The 25,400-nt window shown below is 41.5% G+C and overlaps 1 protein-coding gene across 4 annotated transcripts in view; it reads left to right on the plus strand.

Moving 5' to 3' along the window:
* The window catches only part of rptor (regulatory associated protein of MTOR, complex 1), a 158,804-nt gene that overhangs the window by 88,394 nt on the left and 45,010 nt on the right, over nucleotides 1–25,400 (plus strand). For all 4 annotated transcript variants that reach the window (XM_080029311.1, XM_080029310.1, XM_080029312.1 and 1 more), the window contains exons 12-21: nucleotides 58–159; nucleotides 5,599–5,682; nucleotides 6,142–6,252; nucleotides 7,785–7,859; nucleotides 8,466–8,531; nucleotides 11,960–12,151; nucleotides 14,654–14,794; nucleotides 15,622–15,742; nucleotides 15,868–16,008; nucleotides 18,722–18,877. In XM_080029311.1, the coding sequence (XP_079885437.1) occupies nucleotides 58–159; nucleotides 5,599–5,682; nucleotides 6,142–6,252; nucleotides 7,785–7,859; nucleotides 8,466–8,531; nucleotides 11,960–12,151; nucleotides 14,654–14,794; nucleotides 15,622–15,742; nucleotides 15,868–16,008; nucleotides 18,722–18,877 (1,189 nt within the window). The remainder of the gene's footprint in view (nucleotides 1–57; nucleotides 160–5,598; nucleotides 5,683–6,141; nucleotides 6,253–7,784; nucleotides 7,860–8,465; nucleotides 8,532–11,959; nucleotides 12,152–14,653; nucleotides 14,795–15,621; nucleotides 15,743–15,867; nucleotides 16,009–18,721; nucleotides 18,878–25,400) is intronic.

Here is a 25,400-nt window from a genome sequence, read left to right on the forward strand (position 1 = left end):
GCACAATAAATTATTTGGAATCTTGCTAAATATTGTGTGTGTGTTTTGTGTCCACAGCACAGTCCCTTCTTTGCAGAACAGCTGACGGCGTTTCAGGTGTGGCTGACGATGGGCGTGGAGAACAGAAACCCCCCTGAGCAGCTCCCAATAGTACTGCAGGTACAAGACTACACACACACACACAGACACACACACACACACACACACACACACACACACGGAGTGCACCGCCAGTGTTCCACCCAAAAAAAAGAGAAAATAAGTCCAAGTTGGACATACAGCAGCAGGTCTTTAAGCTGAATGACCACTCTGGTAACGGGCATTCACTTACTGGACGCCAAAATGTTAGAGCCCGAATATAAGACGACCTGACTTTTTACGACCTATTTCCGTCTTATATTCAGACCAATACAGTACTTCCTGTTTGGTTGTATTTATTCATACAGGTAATCTCATTGAGACATGTTGTCCCATTCCCCATAGTTTTCCCGCATGGAAATTCTGACCAATCGTAAAGCAGTTCAGGAGCTACCTTATTGCAGACACATCCGACCAATGTGTGAAAAGAACGTTATGACGCTGCATTTAGTTTTGTTCACCAACTGATTCAGACCAGAGGAAACGATAGGCGTAAAAGAGAACCGAATCTGCTGAAAAAACGATGTATCATTCTGGCAACTGGTGCCAAACAAGAAAAAGTGTGATATGCTGTGCAAAATCATATTCATAAAATTGAGCTCAGCTTTTGCAGGCCAATTGTATCTAATTTTACAACGCAGCAACAAAGCCTGTGACATCAACAGTGCTCCCTGTAGTTGTGTAGTAAGTTTGGGATGCTCTCATTGAGGTGAAATCTTGCTTAAACCTTTTGACTTTGTCCACTGCTGAGGGCCCACTCACACTAGGGCCGTTTGCCTGTTCCGTGCTGCAGGAAGATTCAGCACGATCCCCCCCCCCCCCCCTCCCCACTCCCCCCGCTGGCCCCGTGGTCACACTGCTCGTGGCCTGGGCACGATTGCACCTTGCCTACGTCACCGTGCGCGTTTAGGATTCGGAGCGTAGTCTACTTGTAGGCTATACGACTGTTTGTGAATATTTTCATCCGGCCAAATTTGCATCATATATTCCACTTCTAAATTAGAGCAACGAGAATCAGTAATCTATTGTTTTTTTTTTCAAATGTAGCCTTGACGTAATAGGTCGCGATGGACAGTCTCATATTTGTGCAGCACGCTGTTTATTATTAATATAACGGCCCGTCATCAGACCATACGTACCGGATGGTTTTATACACATCGATCGCTCCATCAAGTAATCCAAGTCAGAACTTTTTGTATGGGCAGAGATCGTTTTTTTAAGTGTCTTTATAAAGTTTCTTAAACCTTAGCGTAGGCTACTGTTTCCTTATCACCGGGCCGCGGAGTCCCGTTGTGTGTTGTTTTGTGTTCGTCTCCACCGCCATGCGTAAAGGCAGTATTATGACAGCTGACGGGAGGAAAAAGAAAAAAATCATCTGACGAACGTGAGTAAACACGAAAACCTTTTTGCTTTGATTTCTGCGCTCACCTATTTAGCTCTCTCCCTCTTTTATTAGCCCACACCTAGGCCTACACACACGTTAATTCTCACACATTTTATGTAGCTACAGTCCAAGTGGTGGGCAATTCTGGTGCCGACTAGAAAGGCAGCGGACGTTAACGGACAATGCACCCTTAATAAATTCACGTCAGGAACGCCGCCTGTGCGCTTCCTTGTGCGCGTGTCATCTCATTCACGGCACACCTCTCCCAAGTGTGCCGTGGCCAAGGGGCTGTTCCGTGCTTCTAGACTTTAGTATGCAAATGAGCTTGGGCACGGGGCCGCGGCCCTAGTGTGAGTGGGCCCTGAGTTACAGCAGTGGGATGTTTCTCTCACTCCCTCCTTCTCTCCCTCCCTCCACCGCACCAGCAAACCCCCCCCCCCCCCCCCCCCCCCCATGGGCTTGTACAGTTCTGGTGTTGTTATATCACCGCGTAGTAGTGGTCCGTGTTGAATGGTAATTTGTTGCTGACTCAGGGCGCTGCCAGCCGCATGCCCTGCCATACAGCAGTTCTGTCGGGACCCGTTAGAAGCCGAGAAAAAGGCAGACTGATTATGGAGCGTTGGATGCTTTGTAGCTGTGTGTGTGTGTGTGTGTGTGTGCGCGCTGTTGATGTCGAATTAAAGACAGAGGGGAAATAAATCAGCAGCAGCCTTTAGGGCGAGATACTGCAGGCTAAAACATTTTTATAAGCACTGGTCAATTTTCAGGCTATTTTGCTTCAACAAGTCTTCTTTCCTAGTCAATCAAAGGTCCAAAGTGAACATTTAGGGGTTTATTTGACCAAATTGTGTCCATTTGAGTTTTGTATATTTCTACTATACAATCATTTTTACCGACCAATATCTCATCTCAGTATTATTTTTGTGTTCCAAAAATCTAAACTTCTAAAGCACGTACATCAGCTAAACATTCCATAATCAGAATTTAATAATGATCCTTCTTAGCACCTTTCTGAAGTTTCTTACAGAAGGATTTGTTCATATGTTCTTAATTTTATGATTTATGCTACATTTTGTTTTTAAAAACATGTCAAAAATGCATTTTTAAGACCTGTCGATGGTCTTTTTTGATTTGCTAAATATTTTGGAAACTTATATGTTATAAAAATTAAATCAAAATTTAAACTCTGCCTTTTTCTAACATCTAGACTTTAGTTTTTTCAAAGAGATGCAAATGTACACATAATCAGTTAGGTATAGCCATATTTTCATATAAACATTTCTGGATCGTAATACAAAGAAGAATTGTCTTAATATTAGTGATCGACTGGCAACGTTTCATGATCATATCTGTAAGTTAAACATTTTACCCTATTCATCTGCAGTGTGTTGCTTTAGGACTATGCAACATCATGCAGCTTTACACTAGGGATGGGGCCGATCCGATCCAGTATCGGTATCGGGTCCGATATGGCCGAAATCTGCGTATCGGATATCGGACTGACAGCTCCGATATTAAAATCCGATTTTTTATTTATTTATTTTTTATATAATTTTTTTTTTTTTTTTTTTTTTTTTTTTTACTATGTAAGAGCGAACATGCGCCGACGTTCGGTGGAGGGTGAGAGGACATCACTTTAAAATTTGACATACAGTACATATCAGTTTGTTAGCCAGTGAGCTAACCAAAGCTAATCCAAGTCAAGGAAGTGGAGAGGCTTGTGACAAATCCAGCCAATGTAAAATACAGCCAGAGAGAGGAAGACTGTTTAGACAAACAGACCACCACATATTCTAGTGGGGCAGAAGGGATCATTGAGAAGGATTTTTTTTGTGTGACTCTATAATTCTGCCTTTAAGATAAACCTATATGCATTTGTGTATATTTATTGCTCTTTTAAATTAGAATTGCTTAAGCCTTCCTAGCCTAATACATAACATCACCACCAACAAAAAAATGCATAACAATTATGATATCGTATCGGTCAGTATCGGTATCGGCCGATATCCAAACCCCAGGTATCGGAATCGGATCGGAACTAAAAAAAGTGGATCGTCCCATCCCTACTTTACACTGTGAGGGCAAAGTAATCTCATAGCTCCTTCATGCTTACTACGTGATCTAACGGATGGACACACACATGTTTTATCCCCCTGTTTAGCTTAGTTAAGGATAAACTTAAATGCCTACTTCACCGGTTTGAATATGAAGGTGTATTGAATTCTGAGATCCTATGTAGTATAAATGTGCAAACATTTTTTAAATCGGTTCATCCTAGCCTGAGAAAAGGCAGAAAGAGTGTTTTTTTAACCCTATATTTCTCTTTCTCGTGACATCACAGAAAGAGAAATATAGGGTTAAAAAAAAACGTACTTTGTAAATATTACTGTGATGTCACAGTAAAAGACATCACAGTAATATTTACAAAGTAAGTTTTTTTTTAACCCTATATTTCTCTTTCTGTGATGTCACGAGAAAGAGAAATATAGGGTTAAAAAAACACTCTTTCTGCCTTTTCTCAGGCTAGGATGAACCGATTTATTTTTTTTTTGCACATTTATACTACATAGGATCTCAGAATTCAATACACCTTCATATTCAAACCGGTGAAGTAGGCCTTTAAAGAGATTGACGTGTGCTCTGAGGATTTATGGGGTCGGATGCCAAATTATAATCAGGCTCCATTTTGAAAGATGCAAAGATGTGGACTACAGAGAGTGGTCCATCAATAATGCTCTGTAATGAAAAGAGCAAAAGACAGGATAAAAAGGAGAGGAGGCACGGTTGCGGCGTTGTCTTGACAACAGCGGTGTCATCCGGCGAATGGATTAACAGAAGGGATTACATCGTCTGTAAATTGTGACTTTAGCGTAACGGCAGCACGTTGGCATTGTCACACGTTTGGCATCAGGTGTCAACAGTGATTTAAGGCATTGGTGTGTGAGTCATACAACAACATGACGGCGCGTGTCTCGCCGCAGTACGCACACACGCAGCACCAGCAGGGCTGAAGCTCTTACTCATCCCCACTGAAGGAGAGTGGAGTCAAGGTGTTGATTAAGGGAAAGGAGACCAATATGCACATACAAATTCTCCCGTACTTGAACACACAACGGCATAGCTCGGGGATTGTACTGCTTATGTGAGTGTGACTGTGGAATTAACTCACTGACATCAGGTTGACATCAAATCAGGTTGACAAAGCTGAATCGTGACAAACTTATTGTAAGATTATATCAGGGAAGGTTTAGATATTATTATTGCTTGTTTATACTTACAGAACACACACCCACATCACACACACACACACACACATGTCCATGTTCCCACGCTCTCCCTTGAAGCTGGAGGTAACACTGGTCCGGTCTTTCCCCGGGCCCCTTCTGTTAGCGTGGTCACACACACCAGGTTAATGTCACAGAGATAAGCTAAAAATACATCGCGTGTTGGTGGAAGTTTCCGTGTGTGTGTGTGTGTGTGTGTGTGTGGGTTCCTCCATATGCTCGTTCCCACACACACTGCGGGACAGTCCCATGGGGATAGAGCTGTGTCCGGCCTTCGCACAGACTCCGTGATGCATTGTGCTTTATGCCAAATTAAACTAAACATACACACACACATACACTGTACACTTTTAGCACAGACCATATGCCTCCTGAACATAGTTCTACTCGGCCAAAACTGCTACATCGTGATCCCCTTCAACATCAATGAACCATTGCAGTTACACAGAGATGCACACACACACACACACACACACACACACACACACACGTATTGTCCTGAAGCAGCATCTCCTCAGGAAGACAAATATAATGTCAGCCAAGAGGATGCACGGAATCACCCACTCATGTATGCTTTAACGCACACACTCACACAGATATACACACACATAAACAAACAAACACACCTCGTGCCAGTGTGTTAGCAGCAGTAGTGGTGGGAGAGCCACCCGTTTCCTTGGCCATCCTCTCTGCCCTTTCCCCTGCTGTCTTTCCTCTTCCTCCTTTAATCTCAGACTTGCTCTAGTTTTGAATGGAGCCCAGTGTGACCTGTGGCCCTCTGCTCTCTTCCAGGTCCTCCTCAGTCAGGTGCATCGGCTGCGGGCTCTGGACCTGCTCGGGCGCTTCCTGGACCTGGGTCCCTGGGCCGTCAGTCTGGTGCGTTCACATACAGTACTGTGCTGAAGGTTTTAGGATATCCAATCTGTGACCTTTCTGCTTACCATGTTTGACAAGTCACACTAGACTGGCTAGATGAACATAAAATAAACGGCACCATGAACTGATTCATACCATTAATATTCACCTAGTTTCCTTCCTTGGAAGATGCAACCTAACATTGTTCTTGAAATATTGTACAGTCGATTTAATTTGACATAATCATCGAGCCAGTCGGATCCTAACTGAAATATCAATACTGCTCTATAAACTGTGTGTGTCTCTCTCTCTCTCTCTCTCTCTCTCTCTCTGTGTCTCTCTCTCTCTCTCTGTGTCTCTCTCTCTATGTCTCTCTCTCTCTATGTCTCTGTGTCTCTCTCTGTCTCTCTCTCTCTCTCTGTCTCTCTCTCTCTCTCTCTCTCTCTCTCTCTCTCTCTCTTCCCCCCCCCCTCTCTCCAGGCCTTGTCGGTGGGCATCTTCCCCTACGTATTGAAGCTGCTGCAGAGTTCGGCCCGGGAGCTGCGGCCGCTGCTGGTTTTCATCTGGGCTAAAATCCTGGCTGTGGACAGTGTAAGTCATGTCAAACACTCACACACAACATCTACCATCTTGATGTTTTTTTTATTTTTGTCAACCTTTTAAAGGTGCTGTAAGCGGAAAGGTTCTTTTAGCTAACTTCCTGTCAGTTACTGCAGTTAGCAGTCCCCTCGCTCGTCCCTACGTCTACGTTTGTAGCGTTCTCTCTTGTGATTGGATAAAAATTTCGGGATCCTCCAATAAGTTTAATTGCCGATTACATGCAAAGCAGCTGACTGAGAGATCAGCTTTATGAAACGGGCACATTATGTAAGTGATCACTGTATGAATAAAGAGCGATTTAACACTTATATTAACATAAATAAACCGCTTACTTCACCTTTAATATCACAGGCTTATTGTGTGAATTCTGTCTGCTGCGCATCATGTCATAACAGAATGGATATAAAGAAATAGAGTGTGAATAGGCAGCCATAAAAAAGACATGTATTAGTTGCTGCTGCATGCATAATGATGTCAGGGGCTTGAATATTTATATATTTTGGCACTGATGATTTTTCACTGACTGAAAGAGCAAATGTGCTAAAGCACATGGCTTATAGAATATGGATCTGCATGCTTTTGTTAAAGCAGTATAATTGGGGTCATACGTTACATCTATGTTTAGTCTTGGTGGGTTTGATTCTAAATCACATCTGTAATTTGGAAACGGGGCTACAGTTCTATCAGTGCTTCCACTTCCGTGTGTGTGTGTGTGTGTGTGTGTGTGTGTGTGTGTGTGTGTGTGTGTGTGTGTGTGTGTGTGTGTGTGTGTGTGTGTGTGTGTGTGTGTGTGTGTGTGTGTGTGTGTGTGTGTGTGTGTGTGTGTGTGTGTGTGTGTGTGTGTGTGTGTGTGTGTGGTTGCATGATCAAACATTTTCTCCGAATCTTGTTTGAAATTAACATAAAAAAATGTTCTGTCGTTGTTTGAGTCAAACAGTTTCTTTGATCTCCGCCAGTAAGCTTAACTGTGATGCATGTTTCATGTTGCGGCAGACTGCACACAGAACCACCAATCCATAATAAAGCACACAGGAGCAAGTGCTTGTGAGACGCGTAAAGTCATCTAAAGGATTCAGAATCATAGGCGATAAGGGTCTTGATTCTTTTTACTTCCCTCACTTCTACATAGGAACTATTCAATAAAAACACTTAACAGTATGCCATCAGTATTCAGTCGCTGTTTTTGAGGCGCTGCCATGAGGTGAAATGAATAAATAGTCCCAAAGACAGGACTGCTGTGAATGCTCTATGAGTGGAAAGTGACCTTCAGGAACATCTGCAGTGAAGTGAAAACCACCTCTCGCTCTCTCTTTCTCACTCTCACTCTCTGTCTCCCCCTCTCTCTATTTCTCTCTCTCACACTCTCACTCTCTCTCTCTCTCACACACCCTCTCTCTCTCTTTCTCTTTCTCTTTCTCTTTCTCTTTCTCTTTCTCTTTCTCTTTCTCTCTCTCTCTCTCTCTCTCTCTCTCTATCTCTCTCTCTCTCTCTCTCTCTCTCTCTCTCTCTCTCTCTCTCTGCAGTCATGTCAAGCTGATCTGGTGAAAGACAACGGACACAAGTACTTCCTGTCGGTGTTGGCAGACAGTTACATGCCAGTGAGTATAAATCCATCAATTGTGTTTATACATGTGTGAAGAAAGCGACCCATGCACCATTTTGCTTGAATATATATGAACGGTTTCAGTGCAGAACTTCGACAGGTTTTGAAAATATAAAGAAAGTATTTAAATTGAAGTGCAAGAATGTGTGAAGTAATACATATCCACAAAACAAAAAGCCTATTTAACGTAAGCTGCTGGCTGCTTCCTAAATCTGAACCTGACGAATGAAGTGACAACAACAACTCTTAACAAACTACCAAGTTGTCTACAAAAAAAACACCAGAGTGAGTGATCTGGACATTTTAAAATGTCACTCAAGAAACATCGACAGGTTTTTTTTTTTTTTTAGAAAATCAGCACTTCTGCTGTCTGTTCCACTAAAAATAGAATTTTCTTTCATGTGTAATTTTTTTTCTTTTCTTAAACATACTATGGAACTTACCACATATGAGTGGATTGCAGCCATATCGAACCCGATACCAATATTCAAATCGGTCCCATCACTACCCATCCCTATCCATTCTTTCCAGACGGTAGAATAAAAGTGGATAAGATTTTGACTTGATACAATAACTCTCATTTCCTTTCTTTGTTACCCAGGCTGAGCATCGAACCATGGCCGTCTTCATATTGGCTGTGATCGTAAACAGCTACAACACTGGACAGGTGAGTGTGTGCCCCTTTGCATATGTTTGTATCACTGCGCTTCTATCCGATTGCTTGCAGGAAGTACCATATTATTCATTCACTTCCCTCTCTAGAAGTCTCCGCCAGGTTGTTTTGGGGCCAGGCGCTCTACTTTGAAAGATTACTCTATCGCCCTATTGTGTATTTCTGGGAGCTATTGGTTATGTGACAGTTTTGTCATCCCACAGTCACCTCTATAATCTCTGTCTGCGGCCCCAGCCACCTCCAATGGTGACATTTTATCACTTGGACCTGCTCCTAGCCTCCGGTGTACGGCCCCACAAGCCTTTTGTGTTATACTCTGATCAAATATCCCAGGGTTGGGGTGTTGGTTTGATGTCGCTCGTCATTTTGTGGAGTAAACACACTCACACATCCACCCAACACACTTCTCACACCGAGAAATATACCAACGTCACTCCCTTTTGCTTCCTCTCTCCTGATCTCTGCAGTAGGTCTGCACGATGAATCGAAATTTAATCGAAATCGCAATATTGGACTACTGCAATATTTTAATAGCAATATTCATTAAAGGAGAAATTTGTCTGTCATTTTATCATTTTAATTCAAATATTGGCATCCTGCAAAATGTTCCTGGCCATCACAACATATTCTACAGGGTTAAGAAAACATCTTTGTTTGTTGGAGAGATCACTTGCAATAATTCTATGATAACCATTTTAATATGTTTTATCGATTTAAAAAGGAAAATCATTATGTAAACCTAATTTAAACAAAATAATTTCAACATCTCGCAGCCCTACTACCACAGTGAAGTTTCTGTCTGGTTGTGATTGTTATTTGACTCATTCATATCTTTTTCTCCCCCATCTTTACTCCCTTACAATACTTCTCTCAAGATTATACAGTGTAAATGCGGCAAATCAGAAACAAGCTATAAATGCTCGGAAACAGCCATGTTTCTTCCGTACAGCACTTCCTTTATCGCTCCTGCCTCTCTCACAGGCCTGTAAATAATACATTATCCCCCAACATTACACACACAGAGACATTCCGCTCCCCCTTCCACATCTCCATTATTTATCCCCCGTAACTTTCAACAACAGCGCTCATTACCGAGCTATTGCGGAAACATGTTGCCGAGTTATACGGGCGACTTAATATTTTCTGGGTTCAGCTGGGAAGGTTCCATCAGAGCTAAGGGGAAACGGCGCTCTAGCATTCTGACGCATTTGGAGATAGAGATGGAGGGGGGAAAAAGAGTGGCTGTTATGATTCCTCAGACCGTAGGAGACAGAGAAGAATTCTCATTAATGGGGTCCATTCATTTGTGGTTCATGTGGGTATTGTTGTTAAAAGGCTTTCATGTACTTAAGGAACATTTCGAGGCTGGGGGATCATCGGAGTGCCGAGCAGTGACGCACAAGACTGTTGTTGTTACACGGAAGTGAAACATCTACTGTAAATGATTCAAACCAGTCAAAAATACTATTCATTATTATTGTGTTATAAGTTATGATCAAGTCAGAAATGCCTTTTATCAACGTCAGAAGCCCTCCAGGCCGACAAGTAACCTAGTTTTCAATTTTTCCAATATATTTTTTTATATTTTAGTAATTCTTGGTTTTGTGTTCTCTTTTCCACCCTCTTTATTTTGATGCCGGTAGTTCTTATGTAAACTCAACACTATGTACATTTACCTGCTTTCTTGGTAAATTCAATATCTATGTACATTCACAGCAGTAATGCATACTGCACTTGATCTGCTCTGGGCAAAATTGACTAACAAATCGACACCCATCCCTTTCTGCACTGCACGTTGTTTCCCTGTATGCTTTGAATGTGAAACTTTTGCTGCACGTAAACAGTTAAATTGACAGTAGATATACAAAAATAGCAAAGTAGAAAATACTCAAATGTTATGTTTATCCCAACCCTTCATGCAAACATTTTTTCACATAAAAAAAAAATGGCAGTGTGTATAAGGCCATAATTCCTCCCTTTTTATTGTAGTCTTTTAATGTGAAATGCCGGAAGTGTATAGTTGATAGTATTGATTGCTTCATTCCTACCACAAGAATGGCAAAGTACAAGTAATTGAAATTAAGAAAGTGAATCAAAACAGTTTCTGTTATAAAATAAACTCATACGTACAACATGACTGTTGTTTTGCTAATGGAATTAATGCTGATTATTACATATACATTACGTTGACTATACTGTGTGAGCCGACCTAACAACAGCAATTCTAAAGGGGCCTGTATTACAGTTGTACACGACACATACATTTTCTCATTTTTCACGACATTAAACACTCCTTCACAGTAAATCAATGCTCTGTTTCATGTGTTACCTTGTGGTGGATAAGAACCAAAGAGATGGCTGAAAACAAGAAAGGAGAGCACTTGTTAATGTGCTGCTCAAAATGAATCAATAGGATAGATATTCTAAAAGGATTTGTAAAGGAGGATCCCAGTTCTTCCATCTTACTTTTAGCCTGCTTCAAACCTTGAAGGACCAATTACCTTTTTGTGCCAAATTAGAACAGCGAACTGTTTTTCTGGAGGTCTGAAGGGCTGAGAGGAGTTAGTTGTATTGCAGCAGAGCTCATAATGGCTTTGTCCAGCGCACAGTGTGAGGTTACTGGTTAGTGATGATTAACTGGCTAATGAGGTACAAAGTCTGCGCCCAGCATCTGTTCTGCTCGGCAGGGTTAACACTGTACAAGTGCAATGCACATATTGTCTTTTTATTGAAATTAAAATACAAGCAGGTGAGTTTTGACTACCAAAGCTTAAATATGAGTGTCTGTCTACTGTACTGTCCAGAGATAACAGGACAAAGTTTTTATTTATTTTTTATTGGCATATCCCAATGCTTTTGTTATACTTCAGACCTTAGAAGACACTGCAGGTGAACATTTTGTAATTGTACCTATCAATAAACTTTGCCAGTTGATTACTTACATTAAAACAATTATTTTTGTATAACAATCTTTCAGAATTGTCAAAATAACGGAAAAAAAATCATAAATCAGACATTCAACAACATACTTCTGTAATAACTTTTGGAATAGTGCTTAGAACGATTATGGAAAGTTTAGTTAATGTACGTGTTTTAGAAGTTGAGATATTGAATAAAAAAACTAACGTTGAGATAATAGCTATTGAAGATGGTTGTATAGGGTAAATAAACAGACGCACAGAGTGAGGTAAAATACACACCTAAATGTACATTTTGGACCTTTTATCTACACTAGTATGAAAGCAAAATAGCCAAAAATCTCAAAATTGATTAGTGCTTGAGAAAAAAAAAGTTTTGCGTCTCGCCTTAAATGTACAAATCTGTAGGTTAAAACCTGAAAAGCACCAAAGTGCATATCCAAACACCATCACACTCACACCCATCATTCTACCCCCCTCTCCCTTTGCTCTGCCCCTCAACAGGAGGCCTGCCTGCAGGGTAACCTGATAGCCAACTGCCTGGAGCAGCTGTCTGACCCCCACCCCCTGCTCCGCCAGTGGGTGGCCATCTGCCTGGGCCGCATCTGGCAGAACTTTGAGCCGGCGCGCTGGTGTGGAGTCCGGGACAGCGCCCACGAGAAGCTCTACACCTTGCTGTCAGATCCCATCCCAGAGGTAAAGGGCTTCATGACACTGTTGTATCTTGTACATCACTTTGGTCAACCGATGTTGTTTTTAAATGTGCTATAGAAATAAATTTGACTTTGACTTAATATATCGGATAGATTTAAATGACCTCTTCCTAAACAAATGCACGCGGCACCGTGTCGCTCTAGCTAAGATCTGTAGGACAGCAGGTGCTTTTAACACACTACCGCTTTGTCCGAAGAGGGGGCTAGAATTAAAATAAAAATGTAAAGTTCATTGTAGAGCTTTAAGGAAAGTATTGATTGCATATTGTCACACTGTTGTCACATACCTCTGTTTAGACTACTAGAGTATATTGCTTCCCTTATTTCGAGCATCAGGCCATTTCAACCTCAAGTACAACAAACAACACTTGCTTGTTTGTAGAAGGCGAAGGGACTTATTCCCTAAAGGAAGCGACATCTTTACTAAGCCTGTGCAATGGAGTGCAGCTAAATAAAGCACATTCAGCCCTGAAAACACTTACAGGGAAGATTTGAAGAATTTAATTATGTCTTGTGACTTTTATTTTGAAATATAAAATTAGTTTCGTTAATCAAAATAAATTAATGCTATTTCTAGACAGAACCTCTCAATATACCATACCATTCCCACCACATCCACACCCACCCCAAACACAGAAACAAGACAGGCTTTTCTTAGAAATAAGATGGAACGCTCTTTAAGATTAACCTTTTTAAACAGTCTAATAGGAGCCAGTGTTGTGGCAAACACACACACACACACACACACACACACACACACACACACACACACACACACACACACACACACACACACACACACACACAGAGAGACACACACACACACACACACTCACACACACACACACACACACACACACAAACTCGGAGCAGACCAAAACACACTATAAACATCTGACTGGGTGATGTGTGGACCAGAGGGACAGCCAGACAGAGTTTGCCCTGAAGTTCACCCAGACACTTGGTGCCCTCACCCAAAAGTATTTGCATACATTCACACACACACACACACACACACACACACACACACACACACACACACACACACACACACACACACACTCTCAAGGAACTTCCTCCCTTCCTTGGACAGAAGGCTGTTTTGGCTGTAGGGTTGAATCTGAGGTCTGCAGACACAGCTGTATTTGCACACAAACACACACACAACATTCTCAGCTGTATTTGTTTATTTATTTCACATAATAAATATTCAGCATGTGTGTGTGTGTGTGTGTGTGTGTGTGTGTGTGTGTGTGTGTGTGTGTGTGTGTGTGTGTGTGTGTTATTTCAGGCAACTCAAGACTATGTTCATTAAACTGTGGCAAAAATGGCAAATTTACAGATAAAGTTGTGTATTTTACAGTTCTCCCCAGTTGTGACAGAACTATGGTACAAAACCCCATAGATTTAACCCAGCACTTCTAAGTCTAGTTGGTAGATTTCACTGAACGGCAGCTGCAGTGAACTGTAATAGATTGCACAGGTGTTCATGGTATCCTGAGTCCAACATACAGCTCCGGAAAAAATTAAGAGACCAGTCTGGATTTTTTTTTTTTTTTAATCTTCATCTCTACGTAACTTTGTGGAAATTAACTTAATGACAATATTCATGCTGTGTTTGGTAGAAATGTTGTCAGTAGTTTATAGTATAAAACCAAAATGTTAATTTTACTCAAACATATGCCTATAAATAGTAAAGTGAGAGACACTGAACATTTGGAGTGGACTCTTAATTTTTTTCCGGAGCTGTGTTTCAGAAGAAGGCCCAGGTGTGTATGTGATGGCGGCAGATGAAGCATTCCAGTATTATAGTCTTGTGTTTTGATTTTTGCTTTCAAGTCGCAGTGCTTTTATGACTGTCTTTTCATCCCAACTTGTTCAGAAAGAACATTGACACTGTTGGTCTGAAATGCTCCAGCAGATCATATTAATCAGAGCAAAGCAAACCATATCAAAGCGGCATCTGTGTGCTGTGGCGTCGCTAACGCTGCATCCCAAGATTAAAAACTAACTGTGAGGATGCATCCTGGGTGAAAAAAAAAACGTTTTTCTGTCGGCACAGCAAGCAATAAAAACCAAATATTTATTCTTGCTTCTGTTTGCGAAATGATTCCCTCCTGAAAAATTCATTCTGTGCGACTGCAAATTTGGATTTAGCATCCAATAAAGCGAGCAGCAGAGAAAGTACTGTGTCGTAGTGACAAAAAGCAGCTCACAGGAGCACACAGCACTGGTAATCTCTTGTGCATGTCATAGAGATGTATTCGTAGGAAATTGAGCGAATAAGACAACACATGTTACCTGCTTTGGATAAAAGTGTTAAGTGCAGTCCATTAGAATTGATGAAAGGATAACAGACTGATAAACTTGCAGATATGTTTTTGTTATACTTTTTTATATATATTTAACAAAGACTTTATTGAACCAATGGAGGAGTGACTTAAATGAGGTGTGTGTCTGTGTCTGTCTGTGTGTGTGCGTGCAGGTGAGGTGTGCGGCTGTCTTTGCTCTGGGGACGTTTGTGGGGAACTCTGCTGAGAGGACGGACCACTCCACCACCATCGACCACAACGTGGCCATGATGCTGGCCCAGCTCATCAACGATGGCAGCCCCGTGGTCCGCAAGGTCACTGCAGCACAGTAACACCCACACACACGCACATTAAACTATAACGTTTAGGGCTAGCTAGGGTATTATATTCATTATATGCATCATGTGTTATCAAGACAAACGAGTACAGTACTAGATTTAATTTGGAAACTATGGTTACAGAAGATATGAGAACAACTGAAATGCGTGGGATTACCACACCGCGTAATGCTCTGAGGACTTCTTTGCTGCAGTTTAGCTCAGACTGCTGGTCGGCTGCTGCGTTCCAGATTTTTCTATGGAGTGGAGAGGCTTATACTTTTAAGTTTTGTACTGCTTTAAGTAAGGTACTTGTCTGTATACATTCTGTTAAATCTTTTATTGTATTTTATTCTATTTAAACAAAAATATATTTGAGGGCAGTTATTCCCCATCAAAGTCATATTGGGTAATGACAACATTATTATTTTTGATTTAAAGCGAAGAAATAGACTGAAGCCCTCTGGCCATCATTTAATGGGAGTAGTTCAACATAGAGGAAATATTCCATTTTGCTTTTTTACTCAAGAGTTAGACTAGGAGATCGATACCACTCTCACCTCTGTGTTTTAAGTGCACCGCTGTGGCAAGAGGGCAATTAGGGTTAGCTTAGCATAAGGACCTTTAACAAGAAGCCAAAGCGATGCCATTTTCCCCTGCTTTCAGTCCTTTATGCTAAGTTAGTCAGCCTGCAGCTCCAAGCTCAACTCTCTACACACAGACAAAGGCTTGGCTGTAAAATATCTATATAAAAAAAAATCATAGTCTCTGGAACTGAATGATCATTACATTCCTTTTTCCTTTTTTCTACATATGTTTAACAGGAGCTGGTTGTGGCTCTGAGTCACCTGGTGGTCCAGTACGAGAGCAACTTCTGTACAGTTGCCCTCCAGTTTATAGAAGAGGAGAAGAACTACACAGTGCAGTCTCCAGCCAACACAGCAGGTACTGGACACACACACACACACACACACACACACACACACACACACACACAGGTCAGGTCTCCAAAGGGAATGGATTTAAATTTGCTAATTCTAACGTTGGTTTCCTCCTGTGTTTACCTCCAGAACTTGGGAGCCTGACTCCGGGACGGGACAGCCCAGCCGTCCCACGCCTACGATCGGTCAACTCCTACACCAACATCAGAGCTGCTACCACCGCACGCAACCTCAACAAGAGCCTGCAGAACCTCAACCTCAATGAAGAAGGTAGGAGAGAGAGAGCGTGAGAGTGACGTCCATGTCTTACATATGCGTGTTATGGTTGAATAAAAGGGAACGCACACAGCCCATTTATTACAACTGCACAATTCACTTCTGTTATAATAATTTCTCAAGATTTCTGCTTCCAAACTGACATGCCCTTTTCAGTGTTGAACTTGGGCCCTTTTTACCAAGGTAATGGCCATCTACTGTCACTTCAGTCGGTAGTGTCACTCCAATAACACTTACAGCTGTGAAGGGCACTCCACTTTAAGGGGGTCACGTAGCAGAACACATCAAAAGGGCTTTTGAGTAGTTCAACTTGTCAGTTTTACTTTAATTAGGGTGTTAAGCCGTTGCTGCCTCATACTCTATTAATATTTTACTAAATGAGAATTTCTCAATTTCTTATTTTAGCAGATTTCCTCTTACTCCACTGTCCTGGCTTTGATTTTTCTCTTTAATATTCCTCTAATAACTGGGCGCTGATTTATCAGGGGCCTGGATGATATTGGCACAGGTTTTATAGTTGCGGCTCAAACGAGTCCTTTTTTTTATTTTTCCTCTTGGCATGTTGCTTCACTGTGATCCCAGCAGATATCCGCCTCAGTGGCACTCTGGGAAATCATTTCATAATTTCCACTCCTGCTTTCAGAACCAATATGTTGCCAGACCTTGTACAATTTTATATTTATTTAGGTCTTTACCAAAACGAAAGCAGGGAGCAGTGGGGACGACACACATGCTGCTGTGTTGTATAACTGACTTACTTGATGCCTTGCGGACTGGTAGCTGTCCATGGTGCTGAAATCTAGACCTTGAAAAGTCCAAACAGGAGCCGGCTTTAACACACTGTGCGACCACATCCGTCACCATGGATACTGCTTAGCTCACTGGGTTGTATTTCCTTACACAGTGAGCATTGTAGCAAATGCTCATTGTTTTGGAAACACATAAAAAAAGACTGGCATAGTAGATAGAGAGGGTGTGTGTAGTACCGTGTACTGGCTAGATAGGATGGAGCCTGTCCGATCAATCATTGCCTTTTTGTCTTGTATAAGCATATATGGGATTATCTCTGCCTTCCAAACACAGTTGAAGCTGGGAGGAAGAGCTCAGAAAAACAACAGCCTCTGCATTTTCTTTGGAAGGGATCAATTAAATGAACTGTTTTCATGGTGTGGTGACGCAACTAGTTTTAGCCTGAAGATGACACTGATTTCCTGGGGGGAATGTTTGTGTTACAGATGTGCACTTTTACTAGCTTTTATTTCCGGTGGATTGTAGAATTGGACACCATTTTACTAGTGATGCCAGTTTTTACTTCAAGATACCAATACCTTTGTAAAATAGCGAAAAATGTGAAGTACAACATTATTTTATTACTATTTATTAAGACTGACAGTCAGTCATAATGAAAAAGGACTAATAAATACATCTGTGAATAAATAATTCCTTTAAAACACAACTTGAAGGGGAGAAAATGAACCACGACACTGTGTCCATCCAGTGTGCAGTTAAACCGGCAACACTTTGCCATCACTGGGAATTACAGGCTTGCATACTGAAAATGTGGCCGTTTTTTACTGTTGGCATTATCCACTGTAAAAAAAACATGCCAAATAGCTGACATGTTGCTAACTCCTGCCTCCTGCACCGTCTGACTAAACTCTCCTAGGCAGCATTGAGTAATTTACTGTGTTGGCTTTGAGAGAGGTGAAGAAGAAATGGTTTATGGTGTGTAGCGTTAAGCGGACCAGAGTTGGCCCTATTACAGTCTATGAGCTAGCCGGGTCTCGTTTGTAAAATAAATTAGCATTACGTGGTAAATTAGCATTACGTGTTATCAGTCAACTTACATTGTCTGCTCCGAGGTATTTACGATACTGGCATTTAAATCGCAACAACTCTACATTACAGCAGTGCATTTTGTTCCCTAAACAGACAGCATAATTACAAAAGACACTCCTATTGTCAAGCAAAATAATCACGTCATCATTTTAAGCTGTGTGTATTCGCCATCTCCATAAAATCCACAGATTTGTGAACGTCACTACTGAGCTCTTGACCTTTTTCTGTCTGTGTCACTGCTCCCACCGCCTGCCCTCTGTCTTCCCTCTGCCAGACTGAGTAATGCTTCAGCCCCTTGACTGGAGCCACATCACTGGCACTTTGGTGACGTGCCTGACCTACTGTTGACACCAATTTCTCTAATTCACATTCTCAGTGCTTTATTCCAATACGCCGCTGTGTTTATCATCAATAAGCGGCAGTAACGTATTTCCATCCTGCCACCAATCTCCATTCCCACATTTCAGCCCTTTGCAATGGGGCTTTGAACGATGCATGACATTTGGTTTGATACGGAGTCAGAGTAATGTTTGGTGATCAGGAGTTGAGAGCTATACTGAGCCTGTCAGCTGCAATAAAAGTTAGGAGCTACTTCCTCGCATGTAGCTTCCAATTTAAGAGACGCTTACTCTTTTGTTTGTACACTTCACACCTAGTTTGTACGTTGATTTGCCCATAGGCTGCTTTGTTTTTTTTGTCTCTGTCTACAACAATTACAATGATAGTTAACTTCATTTATGTGGCGCTGTCACAGCCCAAAGTGCTTAACGATGTATTACTTCCGCTTTAAGTGTTGTTGTGATTGTGCTTACTGCTGATTGGGTCTAAAGGCTTTTTGCTTGTCTGATTTTTCTCCCCCTTCCTCCAGGTGGGCCACCAGCCTTCTCTCCCGGTAACCTGAGCACCAGCAGCAGCGCCAGCAGCACCCTGGGCAGCCCCGACAACGACGAGTACATCCTCTCCTTTGAGACCATAGACAAGATGAGACGGGTGTCCTCCTACTCTTCCCTCAACTCCCTCATAGGTAAGAGCATGGACGCTGGTCCTGCCAAGTTTCCCCCCCCCATGTCTTTCTATACGTTTGACCTTAACATAGTCTGTTTCATTGTTTTCTACTAGTAATGGTGGAGTACAACACAGCCTGGTCCGACAGTTGTAGGATGCATTCTGTGCTGTGGGACCTTTTTTACACTGTACAAAGTCTGAGAAAGTAGCCGTGATGATGTCATTGTACTTTTATAAAAGCTTACTTTTATAAAAGTTTTTTTCTTTTCATGACCAATGGGTCAAAGGACTACATATAACATTAAAGTAGTCCCATAGTGGCCAACCCACGTAGGTTTATTGCACCTCTAAATGCAATCCCCTCAACTCTTTGGTTGAGGAAGCTGTTTTGAGGAAAGATGTTCTTAGCCGTACAATACCTGCAATACAGTAGAAATCCATACTGAGTTGATTGACCCCTTCCATGAGGACATTTAAAGTTGTATAAACTGCAGATTTTGATTATATTAGTGAATTATTACATTTGTGGAAAGTTATTACAACTTTGTAAGCGGAAGATTTTAACTTTCTTAATATATGCAAACGTCACAACTGTTATTATGTTCATTGGACGTTCTTGGGTCTAACAAAGTTGTTTAAAAAAAGCTTAATTAACCTTAATTAGCCTTACTATTTATTTATCCCAAAGCCATTTTTAGAGGCCACATCTGAAAACCGGTGGCAGCACCAGCAATGTAGGTCGGTGTAGCCTGTTTGGTCATTACAGAATGATGCATAGACACTCGCTGGGACTGTGTAACATAGGTCAACACATGGAAAATGTCATTGCCTTAATGAGCGCTGCCATGACGCCTAAGCTTGAGAGAAAATACAAGGCAAAGTAAATGACCAGGCAGAGATCTCAAGCCACCTCTGGATATGATGAAACCCCCCTTTAAAATGAGATCGGTTACCGATAGTTAAGCTCCCATTACAACAATAGAACAGAAAGAAACGTTTGCAGACGTGTATAGGACAGCAGTGTAGAGGGGGTAGGGAGGGTAAAAGGCACCTGAGACCATTAAAGAGCTTTTCCTGGTTGTCTCTGGGCCTCAGCGCGGCTCTCGCAGGCCTGTTCTCAGGTGATTGGCAGCCTCCACCATGTGTCCTGACAGCCACGGAAACCATTAACTCACCACTGCCCCCTCGGGAAAGGGGAGAGCTAAGCATGGGATTCCCCTTAGTTTTCTTTCTCTCTCTCTCTCTCTCTCTCTCTCTCTCTCTCTCTCTCTCTCTCTCTCTATCCCTCTTGTTTTTCAATGACTGCATGTTATTTAAGGAACCCCACTGTATATTCTCCACTTCGCCTCCCATTATTTTTATTTTTTTGCACGGCACACTGGAAAATGAGTCCAAATGGAAAATCGTACCGAAAAATATGTAAATTGGGCTCTCGATAAACAGTGAATCTGATTTGGCGGGGAAGTGTGTTCAGGTGCTGTAATGAAATTGTCTTTTCAGCGATTTTTGTTCCTTAAATAAATGCCACACATTGTTCTAGGTGCGCCTGACTCAGTGGAGCTCAGTTATAGCTTCCTATCACTCCTTTGAGGAAACAGCCCAATGTTCCTCTCTGATATTCAATTCAAACACAAACGGCCATGTAAATCTGGATGGAGTCTCACTCGCACTACGCACATTGTTCTTATGTCACGTGCACATTTTATTTCTCACAAGGAGACGCAGAGTTACAGAAGAGTATCAGGGCCAGAGAAATGTGATTCAATATTCTGTCTGTCTTCGGTTTCCTATGGGAAGATATATCAGTTTTTTTTTCTGATCTGGGGTTTATCAACTAATCCAGACCTAATCACACCCAACTTAAAACTCCACCTCATCAGCACACGTCTCTAGAAGGATTTATTTTTTAGGACACAGGTGCCATGGGACACCAAAGCCTGATCATGAATGTTTGATAGAAAAGAACCACGATACAAACAGCCCTGTCACATCGCTTGCTCTTTTTCTACCCTTTTCATGTTGGGTTAAACATTTCTCAACCTGCCTGTGTGCCCTTTATGCTGGTGTAGGCTTCCTGTGTATGTAAACGGGTTAAAATAAATGTTGGCCCCTCGCCCACTAGGCTGTGTGTCCCCGCCACGGCTGACAAAGAGTCCCAGAGTCCCTAACTCCCGCCTCGCAGTGTGCTGCATGTATAAACAAACAGCGCACAGCAGATGAATGGATGTTGGTAGAAATATTTAGAGCATAAAGAAAGAGCTGAAAAAAAACCTTAGTCGCATTTGGTATTGTTGTGTGTAGATAAGTTTCCATTTCAATGTTCTCTCTGGCATTTAAACTTGTTTTCACTTACATTCAGTTGTCCAACTCAGCCGAGACTTTGCTTCTCATTTTGACTTTTTTTTTTGTAGCTTCCATATTTTGTTCTATTTGAAGTTGTTTTCATAACACCCTTGGGGCTTCTGTTTTTTCATCTTGCCTGAACAATATATTCACTTTTTTACTTTCCTTGTTGGTAATCAGCTGCATGCATATTATATTTATGTGTTATGGTTGCAAACAAACAGGAATGGATGTAGAGGGGTACAGTCACCCTGTGTATCATAACGTAGCACTTTGGAACAAATTGAAACCATAAATGCTAAATGAAGCAGCTGCTGGACACTGGCTATGCAGATAAACCAGCAAGATACCGAAGCTGTGTGGGAGTCGGGGCAGAGCGGTGGTAGCAATTTATTGTTTTAAATTTCTAACATTTATTCTTTTTTTGTGGGTACTATAATTCTCACAAAACCTAACACTTTGTAACAGCCAGACCAGGCGCCCTGTGAGGCTGATATAGAAAAGAAAACCATTTTGTAAAGTGTATAAAAGTTGCGGGTCAACGTTTGTTTTAGATGTTTAGAAATTGTGATCAGGTGAAGTAAATTGCAGTTATTGACGTTAATAATATTTCCAAAATGTGTGACCGCATGCCCTACAAACGCAGCACATGCTTTTCTTCTCGGGCACCATTGTACTGTTTAATCCCTCCTCCGTTTTATTCTTAAATCTTTGCGAGAATGATTTGTTGAAGTTGAAGGAGCTTTTTCTTCTTGCTGTCATGATGTTGCATTTTTTTGATACAGTGTGGAAGGCTCTCTCTGTTGCCCTCTGTTCTTGGCAACATGTTTAACCTTACCCTTAGTTGAGTCCAGCTTAGCAAGCTCATTCATCACAGTCCAGGTTGGACACAGTTCAACTCAGCGCTGTGTTTGGGATGCCATCCAACTCCACAGAATCAAGCACATCAAGCCCATTATGTTATTCATCCTCTCTGCAACTTCAATACCTGCACCAAATCTCATGGCAATGCATCCAATATATTATAATAATGATAGTGATATCAAGATCTTTATCTCAAAACCAGAGATGTAAGACCACAATGTTTAGCTGCATCAAAGTTCAGAGGGATCCACCCTTTGGGAATCATGAATGACATTCATCAGAATATGAATAGGTTTTACCCCCAGGTACGTTCACACATACAATGGCGTTGCTTTGTCAGATGGTGCACATTAAAAAAACATAGAATTAAAGGTCACGCATTATGCTAATTTTCATCTTAAAAATTGTAATTTGGGTGTCTGTTTTTTTTTTATGGTTTGATGTCCCAAAAAAGGACTTAATATTTCTCACAGTGCCATAGCTGAATCTCCTCTTTTTAGCCTCTGTCTGAAACGGTCCAATCCTCTGTTTTGGAGCCTGTCTCTTTAAGCCCCGTCCTTCAAAAAAAGCCCAGTCTGCTCTGATTGGCCCTAAATCTAACTGCCAGTTTGAATCTATCTGTCTTAGATTCAGGGATTGCAACTGTCTCTTGTCAAAATAAGGGTTGTACTATCGAATACAAAAGGAGATACGTTTATATGGAATATGGATATTAGGGATGGAGTGTGTGTTGAGGGAGTTTGAGTACAGGCAATATTGTGAAGCACTTGGATAAAGGCACTACATAAATGCAACCCTTAATTTCACTTCTACCTTGTCAGTGTATTTGAGGCACTATCCCATTTAAAGAGCATCATTTGGTGCTGCTTACACTGTTTACATCTCCCTGTGAAATATATTAAAGATATGTCTCGCAGAGGAGTTTCGTCCCTGCTTTGAAAAAATGTTCCGATGCATATTTTATGCCTCGAACCATTTTCAGCTCCAAAAAATCGCTACGCGGTGTTAAAAAAAGTATTTTATGTCTTCTGTCAGAATTGAAGAGGCCATAAAACAGTGATGCAGTGGTTCATTTAGCCAATAATTAACAGCTTTACTACTGTATATCCATTATACTCTGGCCAGGCCTTTTTAAATGACACAAGTGTCAAGTGGGGACAGGTGACTTCAGTGATTGATGTCAGCCGTCACCTTCCCTCATGTGGACTATAGTGGAAGGCAGTGCACTGGTAATTTGTGTGCACTCGTAATGTAGCGCGGCGGTTTTAAATGGGGGGAGAGGAACCATATTTCACATTTATCAACTGGCTGTTTACTGCAGCAGCAGGTAGCGCGCAGGATAGCCATCGCTAATCATATCCTGCCCCCTCAGGCTTCACCCAAATCACCTCTTTAACTCGCTCGCTGGCTTTCTTTCTTCCTCCCTCACTCACTCCTTGCCTCTCTGTCTTTTCATCTCTCTGCCCCTATAATCCCATTTCCTTTCTAACCCATCTCTGCCACTACGATGGAGTATAAGGCCCACGTCGAGGGTGATTTTTTTTTGTATTTTACAAATGACAAGAATAAAGTTATTTGACGTGGAGAAAGACATATCATAAGATTAAGTTGTGGTTTTAGGCTGTGTGTTATGTTAGAGAAGACATGTTGTCTTTTCCCCTGCATCAAAATGAGGTACGAGGAACATCTTGTGAAGTTATTATAGCCTACTTCTTTCACAAATAAGGAAATGCTTGATCTTTCAGCAAATCAGCACCATGTTATTATTGAATTGACAATGACGTCCCTAGATCGCTCTCTTTCTTATCTATCTTTTTGTATGTTATCGGTAAGATGTATTCCTGAATTATGCATTTTTCTCTTAAAATGACAACTTAATTATTGTAATATTACATAATAATAGGATTCTTTAAGTCTTCCTATACTTGGCCCTAATACTTGTCCCTCACAGCACACAGGCTTCTTAAATAACCTTCCCCTCTCACTATTCCCTTCGTCTTAACTCCCTCTGGACTCTGTGCTCCTCATTCTTTTTTTCTACATCCCTCCTCTTTCTGTATTGTATCCGTCCATCCTCCCCCAGCTGTAGCCCTCCATCCTCCACCTCTCCTTTCTCTATCACATCCCCCTTTTTAACCTCCTGTCTTTGAAGCCATTGAAGGTTGGCGGTGCTCTCAGGAGAGGAGTCTGACTTATAAGAGGGTGCAGGAGGCTTCAGTCATTCCACATCCCCCCCAAAGCACCAGCTGCAGGGCTCAACCTGTGTGCCTCAGGAAAAACATGTGACCATTTTAAGAGAGCGACGCTGCATGCAAAAACATTATTTTTACAAGCACTGGTCAATTGTATTTGTTTCCACCATTTTGCTTCAATCACATTTTCTGTCTATAATAGTATACATTAAAGGTCAACATTTTTACATTTGGTTGTACATTTGACTTAAACTTGTCTGTTTGCGTCTGTATATTTCTCCTATACGACCATCTTTAACGGATATTATCTCAACGTTATTTTTTTCTATACTTGGAAACAAAAATTAAAATGTCTAAGGTTCAAAGTTTCATGCCGATATCTTTTAAGTCAAACATGTGACCAAATTCACCTGGAGTGTCTCACCTTAAAGAAAAGTGGCCAATCCTTCTGCAGCCAACTGCATTGTTAGGAACATCTGTGGCTGACTGCAAGGGAGAAGAGAAAGGCGACAGATTGAAGCTGACAGACACAGGGACATTTAAGGGAGGACGCAGCAGAAAATGCTAGAAAGGAAGCATCGTGTGTGTATTAATACCGTTTTGCTTATGAGTTATTGATCCCGGTAGTTTGAATATGTCAACCTATTTCTAACCTTACCTAACATCTTTACCTGCCGAGGTTTATTTTATACATAGTATTTTGTCTTTATTGTTGACATTTGGACTTTTTTCTGGAAGCTCAAAAACGTCCTCCTTTAATTTTTTTTCTATGCCGTGACTCTAATACGCTTCTGTATATAAGGGAGGGTGTGTTTGGAAAGGGAGATGCCTGACTGGCAGGTTGAGGTCCCAAACAAACTGATGTCAGGGAAGCAGCTCTCTGGAATATGACAGGAGACAGATGGAGGAGATGGCAAATGGGCAAACTAGCAGACAAAAATAATAATAAAAAAATAGAAAGATTCTCCCCCCTTCAATGTAAAAACAGACATAAGAATAGCGACAAGTGAACTAAACCCCCTTACACTAGAAGACTTTGCTCTTTTGTATTCATGATAACATCGACAGTTGATAACTTTATTGAACGAATGGGGGAGTGAGTTAAATGAGTTGTGTTTGTGTCTGTGTGCGTGTTTGTGTGTG

The sequence above is a fragment of the Ammodytes marinus genome, assembly GCF_949987685.1.
Source record: "Ammodytes marinus genome assembly, chromosome: 6".
Classification (NCBI taxonomy): domain Eukaryota; kingdom Metazoa; phylum Chordata; class Actinopteri; order Uranoscopiformes; family Ammodytidae; genus Ammodytes; species Ammodytes marinus.